The 21,522-nt window shown below is 47.4% G+C and overlaps 1 protein-coding gene across 3 annotated transcripts in view; it reads left to right on the top strand.

Annotated features, from left to right (window-relative positions):
- The window catches only part of LOC147028357 (DENN domain-containing protein 3-like), a 134,285-nt gene extending 113,602 nt beyond the window's left edge, over positions 1 to 20,683 (top strand). For 2 of the 3 annotated variants that reach the window (XM_085878676.1, XM_085878677.1), the window contains exons 27-28: positions 840 to 1,042; positions 16,741 to 20,683. In XM_085878676.1, the coding sequence (XP_085734802.1) occupies positions 840 to 1,042; positions 16,741 to 16,825 (288 nt within the window). In that variant the 3' untranslated portion in view covers positions 16,826 to 20,683. Of the gene's footprint in view, positions 1 to 839; positions 1,043 to 1,400; positions 3,444 to 16,740 lie in introns of those variants that run through there. The other variant, XM_085878678.1, reaches the window with a different exon arrangement.
- Positions 20,684 to 21,522: the final 839 nt, after the last annotated feature.

Below are 21,522 nucleotides of genomic sequence, written 5' to 3'. Positions count from 1 at the left end.
AAGTTTTCTGTTCTCAAAGTTTAGGGTCGAGGGCTCTCTTCAGGATCGTTACTGTGCCCCGGACAGCTTCCAACTGCAGTTAGTTTGTTATAATATTACCAGGGATGGTTTTTAGCTCACCTGTAAAGTAGTTCAGGGGATCTTATGGGATGGCCCCTCGTCCGTCCGTCCGTCCACAAATACTTGCAACTTCTTCTCAGAAACGACACATATGATTTCAATTAAATGTGACTCTCACCTTCATCCCTTGTGATGGCAGAAAAAACGGGGTCTGAAGGAGTCTACAGAGGGAGTTTACAGGAGGGGGAGGGGGGTGGAGGGGGTTACCTCCCCAAATAGGTATTTTCTTTCTTCTTAAACGACACACACACAATTCGATGAAACTTCACGACGACCTTCATCACCCATGACGTACCAAAGTTTGTTCATGACATTAGAAAAGTCTGTCTAAGGGGATTTAATGGGGGTTGCCCCTCAAAATAAGTATTTGCTTTCTTCTTGAAAACTACACACACAATTCCGATGAAACTTGACCACCATATTCACCACCCATGATGTACGAAAGTTTGTTCATGACAATAAAAAAGTGTAATATTTTAAGTGGAAAACCGACAGAATATTGTTACACAGTATGACTGCCCACCTAAACCAGCAATGCATGCTCTGGCCCTCTGCTTCGTCTTCTATTAGAACAATAATGTAGACACTTCAAAATGCATGTGATGAGCCATTGCAGCTCAGGGCAGTATATGAGTTGAAGACTGCATTTGATTGATTGCTCATTATCTTGTTGTGCAGATGTTTTCTCACTCTGGCGTTTTCTCCATATTTGTTCCCAGTTGTGGGTTGGTGTCAAAGCCGGAGGAGCGACGTTCTCTCACCTATTCGTGCTGGACACTGATTTGCTGATTGTGCGCCGCATGCTATTGGCAGAACCTGGCACTGTAAAGTGTCTCTGTCACACAGACGAAGGATTTGTGCTGAGTGCCACAGGACGAGATCGACCAAAGGTGGCCGTTTGGAGGGTTGAATTATCTCTTTGGTAAGTACGTGTTTTGGTAACTTTTTGTTTTCTCGTACTTTTAATTGTAAGCGCATGATAAAAGAAAAACGATACGCCCTATACTTGTCTGTAAAAAAATCTCTACCTGTTCTTAACTCACTTCGGCCTGGCCATCCGAACTGCGCATTTTAAATGAGGTTTGGGGCACTGGATTGATGAGTCTTCAACGTGGTTGAGAAAGAAAGTTTATCCCAGATTTATATTTCTACAATGTACAATACTTGGTATTCAAATGGGCTGGCAGGATAGCTCAGATGTATGTGTACTTGCCTTTGAGACATCTATCCTAGTTTTGAATCTTGGCCCAGCTATAAACTTTCATCCTGGTGTTTTGCAGTCAAGGATAACTACCAGTGTGTGTGCTGTCCCTTGGATTGACGTAAAGCCAAAGGAACCACCTGCCAGCAGTGGGTATTGGTGGATGTTATCGATTCCATGGTGGCTTTTGTGAAGAGAAGGTAAATTATCACGAGCACCCTGAACAACTTATAAATTCCGACCTGGACTGACTGGTGAGAAGACAATGGAAAACCAGCCAACATAACCAAACCTTCATCAACTGCTTGATGGAGTACTGTTCTCTCCTGGGTTGACTCCCCTGATGACCACCTTCCACATGTTGATGCGGTGGAAATGAAGGCCTTCAAAATCAATGGAATTTCTTGCGAAGAAGCTGAGTCTCTGGTCCTATTAATATTGCATTGTAGATCGGTCGGTGGCCTCTCTGTCTTCTCCATCGTCTTTTCTGGTCTTGCTCCATTTGCCCTTTCCTTGAACTGTTCACCCCTCCCCTCCACCCCCAAGTTTCTGCAAGGTGCACATGGTCTGTTGGTAATCCACTTTTGGTGAAACTCCCAAAATCCAGACTCATTGCTCACCTCCACTCATTTGTTCCTCTCTTCTCTCGCATGTGGAATAAACTTCCCCAGTCTATTTATTCACCTTCTTTATTCTAGGGCTTCAAAATGGCTGCTCACCACTGCCTCTGGCCATCCTGCAACTATACCCATGATCTTTTGTATCCTCAATAAGCTTTCCCAAGCCCACCTTTTCCTTTCCAAGTTATTGTATTTCTCCTCTCCCTTACCCTCTTTTTCGTTATTTTGTTCCATTTGTGTTTCATCGCCAGTTTTTTCCCTTCCCTTTCAAGCTGTGTTTGAACTTGAATCCAATTAGTTCACTCCTTGTGTCCTTGCCATTCCTTTGATCTCATTCTCCCCCTCATGTATAAGTGTATTCTACCCCCCTCAACTCATGTATTAGTCTGCCAAGTGTCCCTCTGTTGTGCCTCTCTACCTTTCGGGTGGTGTCTCCTCCCCCCCCCCCCACACCTCGCCCCCTCCACTATGTTACTTTTGTTCTATTATGTTATAATCTGTTCTGTGTTCAAGTTCTTCCATGAGCCTCAATCTCATTTCCAAAAAAAAAGAACACCCATCCGAACCAAATCACCTCTCATAACCAATTCAACCACCAGGCATAATCCATTAAGCCACCCAGCATAATCGAGTAAACTACTCAGCATAATTAAACTACCCGGCATCGCCAATGACCAATTAAACGCATAAACAGCCACCCACCCGACATGACAAATGAAATCACCCAGCTGGATCAATGAAACCGCCTGACATAACCAAACCACTCGGTTTGACCACATAACCAAACCACCTTTGACAAGAGAGTGCTTTGGCAGAACCAGTGTTCATTATCTGATACATTGATAATAATGATGACGATGATGATGATGGTGATTATGAGTTGAGAAGATTTACTTGGTACTTTTGACCCCCAGGGTAACACATATAAGATGTGAATTGGATATTTCTCCAAAATAATCTAGAAAAACTACTTGCCAGATATCATGAAAATTGCATCATTGGTTTCTGAGAATAACAGTCAAATGTTTTTCGGTTTCTGTTTTTTTTGGTTTGGTTTCTGGTTTCTTGGTTTTACTTTGGTTTCTGTTCTCGAGAACTTCCTGCTTGTGTACCTCAGCCATAAGCGAGACCACAAAATACTCGACAAGCCACTGCATCACATGATTATTGTGTGGCCATTGCCTCTGAAACTCTTTACCTTCTCATGCCTTTCCTAACACTTTTGACCTTCCCCTTTTCAAAAAGCAAATTTTTTATACTTCCTCAAAAAGTTAGACTATTCCATCTTTCTTCACTTTTCTATCAACACAGTTCTTTTATTTAAGGCCTGACCTCGATGAGGACTCATTGTCCGTGACTAGAGCTTTTAACATAAATAACTAGAAGGGCACTCGGTAGAGCGCATACCTCCGCTACGTAATGCCTGATCCACGAGAACATATCGGGCCCAATGCATTTTTGAAGTATCATGCGATACAGTACTATATCATTTTTGGCCCTATCTCTCAATGGTGAATAATTATTCTTGGAAAACCAGAGATTAATTATAATTAATTAGGAGATTAATTATAATTAATCATTTTGAAAATTAAATAATTCTTATATCCAGATCCGGATTCAGATGTTCATCAAAATCAAATGAATTCATCCTTTCGACACACCCCACCTGTCCACCGAGATTTGTCTGAATCCGTATAAAACTTTTTGAGATATTGTGCTATATATTGTTGCGGTCTTCGCGCCCGCCGGCGTGCGACGGCCACGTAACTCGAATCGCGGCACGTCGCCCACCGGACGGACAATCCAGTCGTGACCCTCTCGGACTAACGCCGGGAACCAGTCACGGGTGGACCTTTCGGTCTCACCGCGATCGAGCCAATCAGCCCCCGCGTGGGATAGGGTTGCTCGCCAAATTCGAACTACCTAAGTACCCACGCGGAGGGTAGACCGGGCGATCGCACCTCGCCGCAGGTCGACTTCGGACACGGGCCACTTGAGCGACCCGTTCCGTACTATCAGAATAACCGAGCGGTGTTATCGTCGACCTCGACGGTTCGATTAATTATCGGGCGTATTCAGCCCACTACCAACCCTTTACGTGAAGCAAGATGGGGGTTCAATGGGGAAAAAGACGAAGCGAAGCGGGAGACAGTTCAACAATAAAGCACATTTATTCTCGGCACACGGGAAGCACACAAATACAATTCCACCAAATGCACACAAAAAAGAAAACACAATTCCATTTACACAAAAAGCAAACATAAAAGTGAAAACACAGTGCAGAGCTAATACCGACTACCGAGCACACGGCAACACTTATACAATTCTACTTCACAGACGGCGCCGACAACACATACCCAAAACCAAGGAAAAGAAATACCCTTAAGAATGAGGTAGGCCTGGGGCCGAGACCTGGTCGGGCCTACCCGTCTGGTGATGAGACGCGGAGCGGCGATGGCCCCGCAACCCGCGGGCCTCGTGGACAGTGCCTGGCTGGGGGTGGGAACGGGGCCCCCTTGGTCGCACTATCTCAGCGCGGGGGGAAACAGGAGGGGGGTTGCTGATGCTCGGGGTATAGAGGATCTTTATTATGTGCGACGAGCGTCTCCACCTCGGCCAGGTCGCGCTGCCGGCCTCCCAGGGGTGCACAGCTCCTTGCACGACGCGAGCACCCCCTCGTCCGCCCTCGCCGCCTCTCCACAGCTCCGTCCCCTCCGTTCCGACTTCACTGCACACGACGAGCAGCTCCACCGCCCGCGAAGTCTTGACTCTCTGTTCCGACTCCTTCGCCTCGTTCCGACCTTTACTACTCGTTCTCGTTCTGCTGACTCTTTCGCTCCGACTTTTACTACTCCTTTGACTGACGAACACCGTCCTTTTATCCCCCCGGAACTTCACCTTTGACCCCCTCCCTTTGACCTTTCACCTCGCTCCCCATTGGCCCGAGAAAAAGTGGGCGTGAAGGCTTTTTGATCCACAAATTTGCATATATCGATCGCCCTGGGGGCGGGGCCAATTCGCCCCTCGCTCACCGATTGGACGGCAAAAAGTGGGCGTGTGTCGTTTTGGATCCGTTTTTGAAGCACAAAATCCGTGATTTTGTACACGCTGTTCAACGTGCGCCCTACACGAGTCCAGCATCGGTGCCCATGAGTGGCGCGAGATGACGGTGATGCGATGGTGGCGAGTTGCGACGGTAAAGGTCATGGCGGTTGTGGTGAAGCGGCGTTGTGGTTGGTGGTTGATGTTGTGGTTGTGATCATGGCGGTTGGTCCAAAATAAAGATAGTAAAAGAAAAACGGCTATCCTGAAGAGTCGCAGCACGTATAAATGACATGTATTCCCACTAGACAACGGGTTTGGGCCTAACTACACATGCACTTACCGAGATACCTCACCTAAGGGACCTGAATGGTGGTTTGCGAATCTGGTAACCACAACACTACCCCCTTCCCTTTTTACAGACTCGTCCCGAGTCGTCAAATTTTCGTGTGCCATCATGTGTAGTTTTCCCCTAGTACATTTTACCTCCGGATCCCTGAGTGCGACATTCATGGTATTCGTGTCCCCAAAATAAATAACCTGAGGGCTGCGTAACTACCTAAACAAACTCACTCACACGGACGACTTAAATAAAATTGCCGGCGCTAAGACAAACATGCCGGGGGCGCACTCATATTTACAGTACATCTTAACCTTAACTTACAAATTTTACACTAAACCATGGCCCAGGATCATCGAACTCTGCAAAAAGAAAGCAGTTCGCAGGGAGCCAGGCTGCCCACATGCAGTCTCTGACTCAAACAATGCAGGTGACAGGGAACGTGGCTGGCTGCTCACACGCAGTCCAAGGCCTTCCCTTTTGAACTGAACGCAGTGAACCACAACGGTGCATGGGCTGCACAAACGTAGTCTCCGTGCCAGCTCAAGCGGCACACGCAATGAGCACAACGAATGGATGCATGAATGGATGGGCGCAAACACGGTGCACGGGCCGCCACTGCAGGCCCGTGTTGTAGCTGCCAACAGGGCAGTTCTCGCAGCTTGCAAACTGTTGCCTTGATCCTGGCGCACATGGAAATGAACAGGGGGGGCAAAGCAAAAATTGAACGGGGCTGGTTAACAGGGGCAGTGGGCATGGCATGGCAAAGGCAGCAGGCAAACACAGCCCGCAGAAGAAGGCCGCTGCAGGCAAACACAGCCGGCAGATGAACTGGCCGGCACAGGCCTTGAAGTAACACAGCCAGCAGATGAACTGGCCGGCACAGGCCTTGAAGCAAACACGGCCAGCCGATGGCACAGGCCTTGCAGCAAAACAACAGCTGCCGATGAAGTTGGCCGGCCTCCGCCTTGAAGCAAAACACGGCCAGCCGATGAAGTTGGCCAGCTCTTGCCGTTCAGTGGAGGTTGATGGAGGGAGTGCGGTGGTGCTGGCCACTTGGAGGGCGGGCTCGGACCTACCTACCTGTCTCCCTCCCAACCTATCGCCTTTGCCTGTCACTGTACATACCCACTCCCTTAATTTGTCAAACCCCAATTTAGCCCCAACTTATTTTTTTTGTTGTTTTTATTTTTACTTACCCACTATAAATCGTCCCCTCACCCCCTTTATCGTCCTTGTTCGGCTAACCTATCCTGTCACCTAGCCTACTCCCAACCCCTACGTTCCCTTCCCGGAGGGGAATAAGGGAGAGCTAGCGTCCTGTGTCGAGGCCCAACGAAGCCTCAGAATGGCCTCCCCAGAGTTCGGCGATCTAACCCAAAGTGGGTCCAGCGGCCCACAACGAGAGCGAGGGGATGGATGGTGCGGAGGGGTACATCTCCTAATCTACCCTAACCATTTAACTGTTAAACTACCCCGGGGCTTTCAACAAGCGCCTCTCGCTTAAACTATTGGTTCTATCAACCCAGATTCCCGTCGCCTGTGTTGGTGTCCTCACAATTTCGGGCCTCACCCCCCAATTTTCTCTCCGTGCCCTCACACGGTCTCCTGGCTGGGACACGTGGCTCCCTTTGGCAGGCACGACCCTCTGCCGAATCTCCCGCTATGGCACCCCCGGCACTACACTGCCTCCGAGCCTACCAGCTCCCTAACACCGGGGAGTGCCCCCATGGCACCTCCCCTGAAACGCACACGTGGCAGGCCGGCCTCCCGGGCCCCTTTCCGAGGGTCACCCGTGCCCACTGCACTGCCCACGCGGCTAATGGCGCCCCGGGCCCCCGCACCAAGCAGGCGCACCCGTGCCCACTACTCTATCCCGGCCCCCCATGGGCCCTTGGCCTACCGCGGCCGACTAGCCTGGTGCCCGGGGTACCCACTCAGCGATACTCACCTTTCGCAGCCACGCTCCCAAGCCCGTCAACAGGGCTCCTGCACCCCTCCAAATGGGTCTCGAGCCTACTTTCCCACCAACAACAAAACGACCTCCATTTTTCAATTTGACTAACCCAGCTAACTCACTTTACTCTGACCCCGTGGTCCCTTGGGCGGGAGTCACTCCTCCCCCCAATCACTCATCGCACCATGCATTCCCCATTCGCTCCATACACACAGACCCGCTGGCCTCACTCACTCACCAAGCACATGCTTCCACCTCACAACTCACCAACACACACACCGCTGAACTCTGCCATCCTTCTAACTACATCCCCTAACTAACTCGTGCTCCCACGTCGTCCCTTAAACTACAGCACGTTCCTTTTAACACTACGTTGCTAAGCTACGTCCCCACTACACATTCACAAGTCTGTCACAGTCTCCAAATAAATCATTTTATTTCCCAACCTAAATCTGGCTACAATCCCTCTAACTAATCCATTCCACGGACTCCATGAGGACTTACCCCTGCCCCATGAAGTCGGTCTCGCTAAGCTAACCCTTCCCCCTAACTAGTTTTCATCCTGTGCCCAGGTAAGGGGGTCTTTCACCCCTTGCCCAGGAATCCTGTACACCCGAAAGTGAGGCTTGCTTTTTTTTTTCTTTTTTTCCATGCGCAGCACCTGCGCGGCAACTCAGAGCTCGCGCACTTTGCACCTGCCCGTGACGTCATGCAGCTGCACGTGTTCCTCGTCCCTCCTTGGACGGGACCATCCGGCAGAGATACCCCTCCTGCCGGATTCCAACCCCACGTGCAGCCATGACGTCACCGTGCGCATAAAAAAAAACACAAGCCACACGTCTCGAGGGGTTCCCCACGCGAACACATGTGCTTTGCCCGTTGGAGCTTTACACACAATCGCGTGGAGAACCCGTCCGGTCCAAATCCATTTACCTGCCTAAACTTTGTCCGTCCGCGGGATCGGCAAATCCACCGCGTGCGTTTCCGGACCGGGACTTCACTCTCGCAAGCGAGCACGTGGTGGTCTCGTGCGTTGCACAGCACGAACCGCGTGCTCACTGCTGGGTGAACCCGGCACGGTCCTCGAAACAACCACAGCCGCTACTCGGCTTTCTCTCCTCTGTCGCCGTCTCCGTCGCCATTCCACACACGCATACCTGCGTGTCACGACGCACACAGTCCACTCCATCACATTCACACGGGGAGACGCGGCTGCGTGCTCCCGCATGCCAACCGACATCTCCCTCTCATACCGCTCTCTCACACACACGGTCTCCCTGGCACACAGCGACCTTGCACACGGCCGTTCACTCACGCGTGCCTCACTACTCACACAAACCATACTACTCACACGTGGTGCTCTATTCACTCGCGCGGGGGCACTCACCCGCGGTGCCTCACCCACACACGCGAGGGCACTCAACCGCTGTGCCTCATCCACACACCGTGCCTCACTCATACACGCGGGGGCACTCACCCGCGGTACCTCACTCATACACACGGCGACACTCACACACGCGGTCTCTTCCACACAACGTCCCTCACTCATACACGCGGGGACACTCACCCGCGGTTCCTCACTCATACTGGCCGTTTCACTCACACACACGGCCTCTTCCACACACGGTTCCTCATCCACACACGGTGCCTCATCCAAACACGGCGTGCTGGGAAGCACGCACTCCAGCACCATCGCCACCACACCACTCACACACGGGGTCGCTGCCACACACGGGGACGCACTCACACCCTGCACCACACACACCGGGACAACCACACTGGGGATTCGTGTCCCCACAAGGGTCTCCGGGGCCTCTACACCCCCCAAGCTCTCCGTGCACCCGTCCACAGCACTCGTCCCCTCAACCTCGCAAAGCACGACCGAACTCACCTGGTCGTGACTCGCCTTAAGGGGGCATACTCCCTCCCCTCGTTCCTGGAGGAGGCCATCCCGCTGCTCGCACCGGGTCCCTACACGCTCCGCGAGCTCACCCCCATTGTCCTCCACTACCTCCGTGTGTGCGTGCGCGTCACTTACCCCGTCTTCATCGTGTAGTCTTCCCTCTATTTTTTCTGTCTCCCGTGTCTCTGCCAACTCTTCACCCTTTACCTCCCTTGTCTCACCCATTATTTCTGTTGTCGTCACCTCGTGTCTCGTCTCACACGTTTTGGTCTCCCCATTTAATTTTTCCCTTTCGGTCATCGTCACGACCCTCGCCCAACACGTTCCACGAATTATTTTTTCACCCGCCTCCACCGCGGGCCTGTCAGCCGTTGCACCCCCACCCAGCTCGTTTGCTCCCACACGTGGAGTCGCCATTTTAAGCTCCCTGCTCACTGCCTTCATGCCCGCCTGCAGGCATTGGCCCATGTTCTGCGTCTCACCCCGCAGCTCTTTCATGTTTGTTTCCATTCCGTTCATTTTTGTATCCATCTTTTCGTTTATTTGTTGTGTATTCGCATCCATCGTCGTTTTCACTTCATTCATTTGCTTGTTCATGTCTTTCATTTCGTTTTTTATTTCATTTGTCATTGCCGCCAGCATGGCGCATAGCTGGGCCACGTCGGGTGCACTCAGCTGAGCCGTTTCAGCAAGGGTTTTGGTGGAGAGGGGGGGGGAGGTGTCATACACTGCGGCCGCTGCCGCACCCATTTCGGGCTCTGGGTTTAGTTGGGCGAGTCCGTGTTCCTGCACAATCAACATTTCCTGCTCGGGGATTCCATCCTGGACCATGGACTCTACATTATTACACATATACATTTCTAATACCCCCGGCTCCCGCTCGCCTTGAGACGCCATCTTGCTTCTCGTGAAGGGTTAATTTGCTCGCTCGTAATTTGGAGGGAATCGGGGGTCGCTTCTCTCACCCCTGGACCGATTCCCGTGAATTTCGCTGGAGACAGGAGAGCCCGTTTTCCTGTTCTCCGATACCAGTGCCGAGAGGAGGGCGATGGGTTCGAATCCCACTCCTGACACCAGTGTTGCCGTCTTCGCGCCCGCCGGCGTGCGACGGCCACGTAACTCGAATCGCGGCACGTCGCCCACCGGACGGACAATCCAGTCGTGACCCTCTCGGACTAACGCCGGGAACCAGTCACGGGTGGACCTTTCGGTCTCACCGCGATCGAGCCAATCAGCCCCCGCGTGGGATAGGGTTGCTCGCCAAATTCGAACTACCTAAGTACCCACGCGGAGGGTAGACCGGGTGATCGCACCTCGCCGCAGGTCGACTTCGGACACGGGCCACTTGAGCGACCCGTTCCGTACTATCAGAATAACCGAGCGGTGTTATCGTCGACCTCGACGGTTCGATTAATTATCGGGCGTATTCAGCCCACTACCAACCCTTTACGTGAAGCAAGATGGGGGTTCAATGGGGAAAAAGACGAAGCGAAGCGGGAGACAGTTCAACAATAAAGCACATTTATTCTCGGCACACGGGAAGCACACAAATACAATTCCACCAAATGCACACAAAAAGAAAACACAATTCCATTTACACAAAAAGCAAACATAAAAGTGAAAACACAGTGCAGAGCTAATACCGACTACCGAGCACACGGCAACACTTATACAATTCTACTTCACAGACGGCGCCGACAACACATACCCAAAACCAAGGAAAAGAAATACCCTTAAGAATGAGGTAGGCCTGGGGCCGAGACCTGGTCGGGCCTACCCGTCTGGTGATGAGACGCGGAGCGGCGATGGCCCCGCAACCCGCGGGCCTCGTGGACAGTGCCTGGCTGGGGGTGGGAACGGGGCCCCCTTGGTCGCACTATCTCAGCGCGGGGGGAAACAGGAGGGGGGGTTGCTGATGCTCGGGGTATAGAGGATCTTTATTATGTGCGACGAGCGTCTCCACCTCGGCCAGGTCGCGCTGCCGGCCTCCCAGGGGTGCACAGCTCCTTGCACGACGCGAGCACCCCCTCATCCGCCCTCGCCGCCTCTCCACAGCTCCGTCCCCTCCGTTCCGACTTCACTGCACACGACGAGCAGCTCCACCGCCCGCGAAGTCTTGACTCTCTGTTCCGACTCCTTCGCCTCGTTCCGACCTTTACTACTCGTTCTCGTTCTGCTGACTCTTTCGCTCCGACTTTTACTACTCCTTTGACTGACGAACACCGTCCTTTTATCCCCCCGGAACTTCACCTTTGACCCCCTCCCTTTGACCTTTCACCTCGCTCCCCATTGGCCCGAGAAAAAGTGGGCGTGAAGGCTTTTTGATCCACAAATTTGCATATATCGATCGCCCTGGGGGCGGGGCCAATTCGCCCCTCGCTCACCGATTGGACGGCAAAAAGTGGGCGTGTGTCGTTTTGGATCCGTTTTTGAAGCACAAAATCCGTGATTTTGTACACGCTGTTCAACGTGCGCCCTACACGAGTCCAGCATCGGTGCCCATGAGTGGCGCGAGATGACGGTGATGCGATGGTGGCGAGTTGCGACGGTAAAGGTCATGGCGGTTGTGGTGAAGCGGCGTTGTGGTTGGTGGTTGATGTTGTGGTTGTGATCATGGCGGTTGGTCCAAAATAAAGATAGTAAAAGAAAAACGGCTATCCTGAAGAGTCGCAGCACGTATAAATGACATGTATTCCCACTAGACAACGGGTTTGGGCCTAACTACACATGCACTTACCGAGATACCTCACCTAAGGGACCTGAATGGTGGTTTGCGAATCTGGTAACCACAACAATATCATTTTTCGCCCAATCTCTCAATGGTGAAGAATCTCTTTTAAAAATTATAGTAGTACGTTCCGGTTCTGGATCTTCACCAAAATCGAATTAATTCTTCCATGTGGCAGACCCAACCTGCCCACCAAGTTTCATCTGAATCCATCCACACTTTTTAAGATATCGTGCTAAATATCAGTGTCGCCCTATCTCTCAATGGTGAAGAATCACTTAAAAAATTATCTTATCCGGATCTGGATCTTCACCAAAATTGAATCAATTCTTCCTTGTCACACACACACACACACACACACACACACGCACACACACACACACACACACACACACACACACACACACACACACACACACACACACACACACACACACACACACACACACACACACACACACACACACACACACACACACACACACACACACACACACACACACACTGTGTCCACCAAGTTTCATCCGAATCCGTGCAAACTTTTTGCGACATCGTGCTATATTTCGTTTTTGGCCCGATCTGTCAATGGTGAAGAATCCCTAAAAAAATTCTAGTAGTCAGATCCGGATCTGGATCTTCACCAAAATCTAATCAGTTCGTCCTTGTCACACACCGAACCTGACCACAAAATTTCATCCGGATGTGTCCACAACTTTATCCTGTACACAAACAGACAGAATGTGGTGAAAACATAACCCCCTTCACCTTCGGTGGTGGAGGTAATGCATATATTTTAATGTTAATGGAGAGACAGATGGGATTTAGCTCCCCAAAATGAAGTTCCAGGTTCGCTCATCCCGATAGTAATACTCCGCCGCAACCCGTCCCGATGGACCGGGGGCCCAGTCGCCACGGAGCGAGATTTTCGATATTAGTGTCACGATCATTGTAGTCGGTGATCGACTGAAATCTGCTGCGGTGAATTACAGCGAGTCCTCTTTATACGCCCAATCGACCAGAGCTTTTTTACATTCACACTTTTAAAGAAGTTACACCAGTTTTTGGTGAGCACGTCGTCATTTTTGTGTTAACACTTTTTTATGGGGGCGAAAACTTTTTTTTTTTTAAACTTCTCCTCTGAAATAAACTCTGCCATAACCTCTCTGCTCACCTTTTTATGATCTTCGGAATGTCAGAGGAAGCGTAAGACACCATTAATACGAACATGTGATGCTCTTACATTGAAGAAACATAAGCTGCTTAAGTTTAAAATTAAGTTAGACATTATAAGACTGTCTGAGAGAGGGGAAATTCCTTCGCAAGTTGGACGCTCGCAATCCTTTTACTTAACTGGTCCACAATCGGGATGATACTCGAGCACAAGGTGAGTATTCTCCAACACGTGAAGGGATCTGCGTTGATGAAGTCGAAGGTAATTTCCAAGAAAAGGAGTGGAGTGATCGCTGAGATGGAAAAACTTTTGATTTTGTGGCTGGAAAACCAGACAACAGAATTGGTGTGTGTTGATGTTTATGTTGTGGTTATGGGCACAAAGGGACAATGACTGTTTTGGTGGGTTATGTTGTCATGTCTTGTCTTGGTTTTGTTTTTTGATGACTTTTCTTGCATTATCCTGATCCAGAATGCTACACTCCAGTACAAGATTGTAGTCTCTCTCTCTCTCTCTCTCTCTCTCTCTCTCTCTCTCTCTCTCTCTCTCTCTCTCTCTCTCTCTCTCTCTCTCTCTCTCTCTCTCTCTCTCTCTGTCTCTCTGTCTCTCTGTCTCTCTGTCTCTCTGTCTCTCTGTCTCTCTGTCTCTCTGTCTCTCTGTCTCTCTGTCTCTCTATCTCTCTTTCTATATATCTCTCTCTATCTCCGTTGCTATCTCCCTCCTCTCCCTCTCTTCCTCCCCTCTCTCTCTCTCCCCCTCCTCCTACCCCACTCCCCTCTCTCTCTCTCCCCCTCTCTCTCTTCCCCCCCTCTCTCTCTCTCCCCCTCTCTCTCATCCCCCTCCCTCTCTCTCCCCCCTCTCTCTCTCCCCTCACTCTCTCTCCCCCTCTCTCTCTCTCCCCTCACTCTCTCTCTCCCCCTCTCTCTCTCTCCCCCTCTCTCTCTCTCCCTCTCTCTCTTTCCACCCCCTTTCTCTCTTCCCCCTCTCTCTCTCTCTCCCCTCTCTCCCTCCCCATTCTCTCTCCCCCTCTCTCTCCCTCCCTCTCTCTCTCCCTCTCTCTTTCCATCCTCTTTCTTTCCCCCTCTCTCTCCCCCCCTCTCTCTCTCGTCCCTATCTCTCTAGTCCCTATCTCTCTCTCCCCCTTCTCTTTCTCACCCCTCTCTTTCCCCCCTCTCTCTCTCTCTCTCTCTCCTCTCTCTCTTCCCCCTCTCTCTCCCCTCTCCCTCCCTCCTCTCTTTTCCCCCATCTCTCTCCTCTCTCTCCCCCTCTCTCTCCCCCTCTCTCTCTCCCCCTCTCTCTCCCCCTCTCTCTCTCCCCCTCTCTCTCCACCTCTCTCTCTCCCCCCTCTCTCTCCCCCTCCCTCTCCCCCTCTCTCTCTCCCCCTCTCTCTCTCCCCCTCTCTCTCCCTCTCTCTCTCTCCATTTCTGACTCTTGAGTGACTAGAGGGTTAAAATTATTATATCAAGTCACAGACGAATCAAACTTTACATTATTTTATGCATTGAACAAGAAAATGAAAATATACGAACCAATCTGTCTGGTGGAGTCTGTGGGTGTGAACTTCCGGGCCGTCAGTCCTGCCACTTGTACACGAAATAGGCCGTTTTCTGGCACTTGCAAGTGGCTCAAATTTATATGGCTCAGGGCCAGAAACTCCATAGTATAAATTCCCATCATCTTATGACTCGTCCTTGGCAATATCGGAATGAAAACACTCAATTTCATCGCCGCTGAAATCACTCTCTGATTCGCATCTCGCCATTGTTCACACGCTGTTTGCGAATGTTCACGAAGCTTTCGGAGAACGTGACGTCATAGCATCTTCGGTAAATTCCGGTCGGTTTTTCGATCACTGACAAAAGTTTTGACTTAAAAGTTAATTTTAGCATATTTTGAGTTTCAAATGTAAGAAAATAATTGCCCAACGATTATTAATGTGATTATAACCTTCGAATCACACGAAGTCATCAGCGACCCAAAACCTGCTTTTTAATTCTTCATACATATATTTATGTTCTGTATGAATTTATGTAGTTCTGTTTTGAGTATAATATTCGCTTTCGTTCGCCGAGGATGACCGAAAATGACAGCCTTGGAACACATCTTCAGTTTTTAACATTATGCCAATGGGAAAACGTTTTCGATTTACACTTTTTCGCATCACACTCCGAAGCGAGGACTCCCGGTACTATGATCTACTTTGACTGAAATATGCTGTGGTGCCGACCTACTACAACCAGCAAGAAACACTCGCTCCTTAAAGGGGAACCCAAATGCTCAGACAACCTCAGCACAAATCTATCCCTTGAACCCCACAAAATAAAGATGTCTTTTTTCCAATTTCCGAATTTTAAAGTGGGTAAATTTGCAATCAAAACACGAAATCTTCTTTTTATTAATGATTAGTTATGACATCTCGATCTCACCATGAATGTGAGCACCACTTAAGGTGACATTGCAGTCCGATTGAACTCAAACAGCAAATGATTTTCGAATTTCTACAAATATGTCAAGTCGATGCGTCCTTGGTGGTTGTAGAAATACAAACCGAGGGGTGTCCGCGGATAAGGTTTTGGCAGTCGTGGACAAGGGGTGGGTGGCAACATATAAAGTTTGTGAGGCTACGGACAAGGTGTGGGTGGCTGCGGACAAGGAATGAACGGCCAAGTACAAGGTTTTGGCAGCCGTGGACAAGGGCTGTACGGCAGCAGACAAAAGTTTGTGAGGCTGCGGACAAGGCTTGGGTGGCCATTGACAAGGCGTCTACACACGACAAAAGTCTATCCCACATTGGGGTGGAAGAACTCGATTATGAGTCTTCTCAGACTTCCTGACCTAGTACTGTAAAACAATCTTTAAACTTATATCAAAAAACTTTGGTTGCCTACATTGTCTTGTGTTGCCGGTGCCATGAACATTCGTTGAGCAAATCACCCAGCCCTGCCTCCTCTTTTATAATGAAATCAAAATCTCTGAGAATGATAAGAATAATTAATAACTTCACCCAATCCCTAAATGGTAGGAGAGGCTATTGTATAAGTGAGTGTCTGCATGCAGATCTACTTTAATTTGATTGTTCATTCTCAGATCTATTGCAATCTATATACCCAGCAAGGCTCTGCATTGTGAAATGCTCAAGCTTGTTCATATCGTGTAGCCTTCTCATACCAGTGCAGTATTCTTTGATGTCTCATACTCTGTTGCAGTGTCGAGGCTGCCAAAGCAGTTTTTTTGCAAGGGTTATACTGGCTGATTTGCCATTTTCCTCCCAGCCGTGGTGAGGGCAGGAATTTTTAAAATTTGTTCATGGTGCCGTCGATAGCTCGCCTTCTCTTCGTGAAGGGCACCATGGGATATTTAATCTCTGCCAATTAATTCTGGCAGACAGGACGTCCAGTTTCATATCCATCCGAGGAACGGCACACACACATTGATGAATCGCCCTGCTTGTGAAACACTGGGATGACGGTTTATCACTGGGTTGAGATTCAAACTCAGGCTAGACAGCTTGGAGGTTAAGCCATCCTGCCAACCCCATAACGTTATTACCTGAGCTAAAATTAATGTTTTGAATGTAGGAAAGAATTTATTCGTTTTTTGACAGTTCCTGACTGATTATGGACTTCCTCCCATCTTTTGTTGTACTTCACTATCACAGCTGTGAAGCACTTGATGAGACTTCAAGGGACTATCCAAAAACAAAAATCGGTTTGCAATTGCTTCGAGAGTCAAGAGATGAGTAAACATGGTACATCAGAAATCTGCAACTGAATCAAAGAAAAATAGACGATGTATGATGTCCTTCCCTCAATATTATCTTTTGGTACGATGTGACCTCCTTTTGAAGCACAATGCTGGGATGCTTGGATCATCAGGAATCAGATTTGCACATAATGCATGTACCAGTACAGTGTGGTGTACACATCACACGGTGTTTTCCAATAATGTTTTGTCATAAATATTTTCAGTATTGGGCCGTTATCATCATAACTGGTGTTGAGCAAAATGATAAACATGGAGGATTGTTTGGCATCATTTTTCATGCTTGTGGGGATGAAGTTTACCTGGTAAAGTTTTGGGAAATCAGGGGTCCTTTCCAGAGTGATAATTTCTGAGACCCTCGAGGATAATGCTTTCCTTTGGAGTGCTGGAAATACCACTTCGTTCTATTTTTTGGAAATTTTTATTTTTTTGCTTTGAAAAATGTCACTTTAGAAATAATATACAATTTGAATCTCTCCGGAGCAGCAGTGGTACATCAGTCTTGTTAATGGTCTTCAACTGCCTCCTGAAGCTTTTTGGACTATCCTGAAGACATTCGGCTGAAAGCCAATTTCACTGTAAGCTCGTTACATGGAAGCTGAGCAGTTTTAACCCACAACTTGATTACTTCCTGAAAAAATATATTATATCAACGTATAAGAGACTGGTGGAATCAAACCGGACAAACAACGTATGAAAACCCAGACGATTTATTCTCACTACTTCAATTACAATGGTCATTCATACAATCACCAATCACACACACAGCTCCTTGTACATGAGTCACGTTACTTTCGTATGCTGAACCACAATTACTACATAACATTCACGTATTCGTTTTGGGCAATAACAGCAATCAATGGTTCGTCTGGGTTAATTTAGCCTCCAGTTAACTATGATGGAAGAGGAAAAACAAACAAAACTAGAGTTCATGAACATGTTACCCCACACTGCTTTAGTATATACTTCAATTTCAACTAGCATCCGTTGAAGACAAAGTCTTCGATATCCCCCGCCATAGTAAAATATATTTTTTTAAATCTGTAAACATCATAAGGCACAAGTTCACCACTTGCTTGATATGTGTACCAAATTTCGTAAAGATATCTTGAGGGGATTTATAGTTAAGCTCCGGAAACGAAATGTGACGTACGGACGGAACCCATTTCTATATCCCCCGCCAACTTCGTTGGTTGGTGGGGGATAATAACATAATGATATTAAATATTGTTTAAAAAAATTCCAGCAGTTTAGCAGCCTATCATCCTGATACACCACCCTATTTAACATGTCCAAGTGTTGCTAAACAGAAGGGTTTGGAAAGTGCAAAGAAAGCGATTTGTGTTTTACAGTGTTCAGGTGTGTCATTCAATTTGAATGAAACCAGTTCAATTTATTCTTGATGTGTGTACCAAATTTCATAAAGAAATAGTTAATAGTTTTGCAACTATGCTCTGGAAACAAAGGTTAACCTCAATCAATTATTTCTTAATACCCAACTTGTTTCCATGGAAAGTGACAGAAATTTTTTGGGGGAAAATCTCTAAGTATCAAAAGGCACCAGTTCACCACTTGCTTTATATGTGTAACAAATTTCGTAAATATATCTTGAGGGGATTTGTAGTTCAGCTCCGGAAACGAAATGTGACGGACGGACGTACGGACGGACGGACGGACCCATTTTTACATCCCCCACCAACTTTGTTGGTTGGTGGGGGATAACAAGTAGCAAAAGGCACCAGTTTAATTTATTCTTGATGTGTGAACCAAATTTCATAAAGAAATAGTTAATAGTTTTGCAACTATGCTCTGGAAACAGAAGTTAACCTCAATCAATTCACTGGGCTGCATTTGAATTTTTTTTTTCAGAGGTCGAGGTTTTCTCAACGGCTCCGATATGTTTTTTGCATGCTGAATTCAGAAATGTATCTAATTTCGCTCAATCAGGTCAAGTTTTTATGCTATCTCAAATTTAAGGAAAAAAATAATCAAAATTTTTGTTTTTTTAATTAGCATTTTTTTATTCAAAATCAGACTTACATTGACAGAAAATGTACAAACTATACATATAATGACACACAAGTACACTTAATGTGGAAGAAAGTGCCTTCTCAATTACTTTCATTTCAATTTCAGAAAAAATATAGATAAATCGTTGTTTCTGGCAACACTCAACTTCAGTCGCTCCAGCAGTCGCTATTTTCCTTCATCTTTTTAATGTTGAATTTCACATTAACGGTACTTGTGCGTCATTTTATATATAGTTTGTACACATATCACCACTTGCTTGATATGTGTACCAAATTTCGTAAATATATCTTGAGGGGATTTGTAGTTAAGCTCCGGAAACGAAACGTGACGGACGGACGGACGGACGGATGGAACCCATTTCTATATCCCCCGCCAACTTTGTTGGTTGGCGGCGGATAATAAAGATTGTAAAAGTAATCTTAATTATTAATTCTGGAATTTATCGCAGTTTTACCACCGTTAATCACCATTTTACTGCCGTTAGCGCAGTGTCTATTACACCACCCTATCTAATATGTTACATTAGTTATTCGTGCCTGTTGTATGACAACCTTAAAAACAGCAAACTAACTGTCTGGAATGATTTTCAATTTTGTTTGACTGCCAGACAGACAAACACACAGACAGAGTAAAAATTTTTTTTATCCCACTTCTCTCTGCGCATGTGCGATCGGGACGAATTCAGAGACAAAGCACTGCTAAACAAGAGACAAAGTATAATTGCTTCACCCTGCTTTTCGCATTGCGTGCGCAGGGTAACAAAGGAGGAGACTACTCCCTACAACACCTTTTTAAGTAACTTGGGAATTACTTCCTTTCTGCTGTGATGTGTCTGTGCCTTTCTCACAAGATAAAGGCTAAATTCTTCTCATGTTGGGTAAATAATAAACCACCTCTGCAGTGCTGTGTTCACAGTAATGCCATCCTGTAGAGACTGAGAGGCATATCAGGGAAAGACCAAGCTGACTCTTCCCCATTTTCTCAACCTCATAGCCACCGCTGATCCGATCAAAGATGCCAGGCCAGGCCAGGAAATGACTCCTGATTTTCCAAAACTTTACCGGGCAAACTACATCCCTTAGGAATGAAAAGATGATTCCAAACAATTCTGCATGTTTGCTTCGGCAGTTTACACCCACATTCCATGAGCATGATTTTCACAATGAATTAGCCATGTTTCCAAGTCCATAATTCTGGCCTCTTGTAGAATGCTCCCACACCTGACATAATTTAAGATAAAGGAAATATCGTTGATAAAGCATCTACAAATGGTTGGACTAAAGTCTTGTTCGCATACAGAGAAAATGGATCACTTTCTGCCTTGAACTCATTGAAGCAACAGGGGATTTCTCAATATTTCAGTGGCGACTCACTTGTGACTAACTCAGGTTCCAGAAGCTTAAAATCCAAATCTTTGACCTTCTGTAAGATTTAAACCGACAACTAATGGGATGCCTGATACACCATCATATCCACAATATATGTTCCTTTGTTTCCCATTTATCTTAACATTATCAGCGCTCCCTGGTGGCAGCCTCATTCGAATTGTGGCTTGATGTCAAGGGCAGCAACGTTCACATCTCCACTCGAATTCAGCTTTTGCGTCGATGTTTGAATTGCGACCATGATGGAGTGTTGCAACATAAAGGTGTGAATTTCAAATGGTGTTCTCTAGTGCCATGTAAATCAGTGCATATGTCACATGGTATGATTCAATGTAGCACTGTATAAATGTCTGAATATTATATGGTGCACACCTGTACACTGTAACGATCTGCCTTCATCTAATAAAGAATATGGAGAAGCTTGTCATGTCTAAAATAATCTTTAAAACCCCACCTATCAGTTGTTTATGTGCCTATCAGATTGTACTCAACTCCTTCCCATGACCATTCCAGTTGCACTATTTGTATACTTTGCTGGAAATAGTGATTTATATGTTGACCGACAACCTATATCTGAACTCGTACACATTGTATGCCGTCCGACACATGCACGAGATCAGATACTTTGGGAGATATGCAAGCTCGACTGCAGTTGTGCATAAAAATGCCTGAGCAGGGTTGGGAGGTCTTTCCTTCCTTGTCTCTCTTTTTCCCTACAGCATTGAATTTGTGCTTGTTTTAATCTCTGTACTTCCTTGTTCCACATTATCCTCCAGGTGCCACAATCTCAGGTTACTGTTTCCCAGATGTTAATGTTGAATGCAAGTGATGAAGGAAGGTTTGAGAAGACGCTTGTGTAATGCTTGTACTGCCCTGATTGTTGTTTTTGCTGAAGCCAGCTGGATGTGGAACTCTTGCTTCAGGAGTCTTACATCATGTGATTGCACTACATGGCCAGTCCAAGATAGATAACCTATAGACAACAGAATCTAAATACTAGACAGCTTACTTTATGTTACAGGACCTCAGTGTTAGGTTATCAGTCTTGCCAATTGGTGTTGAGTGCAGGAAGAACAGTGTCTCTGCAGACAGCAGTATTTGTGTGGACATTGAGGCAATTTTCATTCCACACACTTGTGGGTGACCAATTGATCTGCTTGCCTTAGAATTGCAGAGAAAGATCTTGTCATCCACAATTCCAGATGTATAGAGAGGGTGCTACCCAATTAAATATATCTGTCAACTCCAGTGGTGTACAAAAG

Source organism: Eptatretus burgeri, chromosome 4, assembly GCF_056783735.1.
Source record: "Eptatretus burgeri isolate ZD-2024b chromosome 4, Ebu_testis_v1, whole genome shotgun sequence".
NCBI classification, from domain to species: Eukaryota; Metazoa; Chordata; class Myxini; order Myxiniformes; family Myxinidae; genus Eptatretus; species Eptatretus burgeri.
This window is presented reverse-complemented; position numbering and strand designations above follow the sequence as displayed.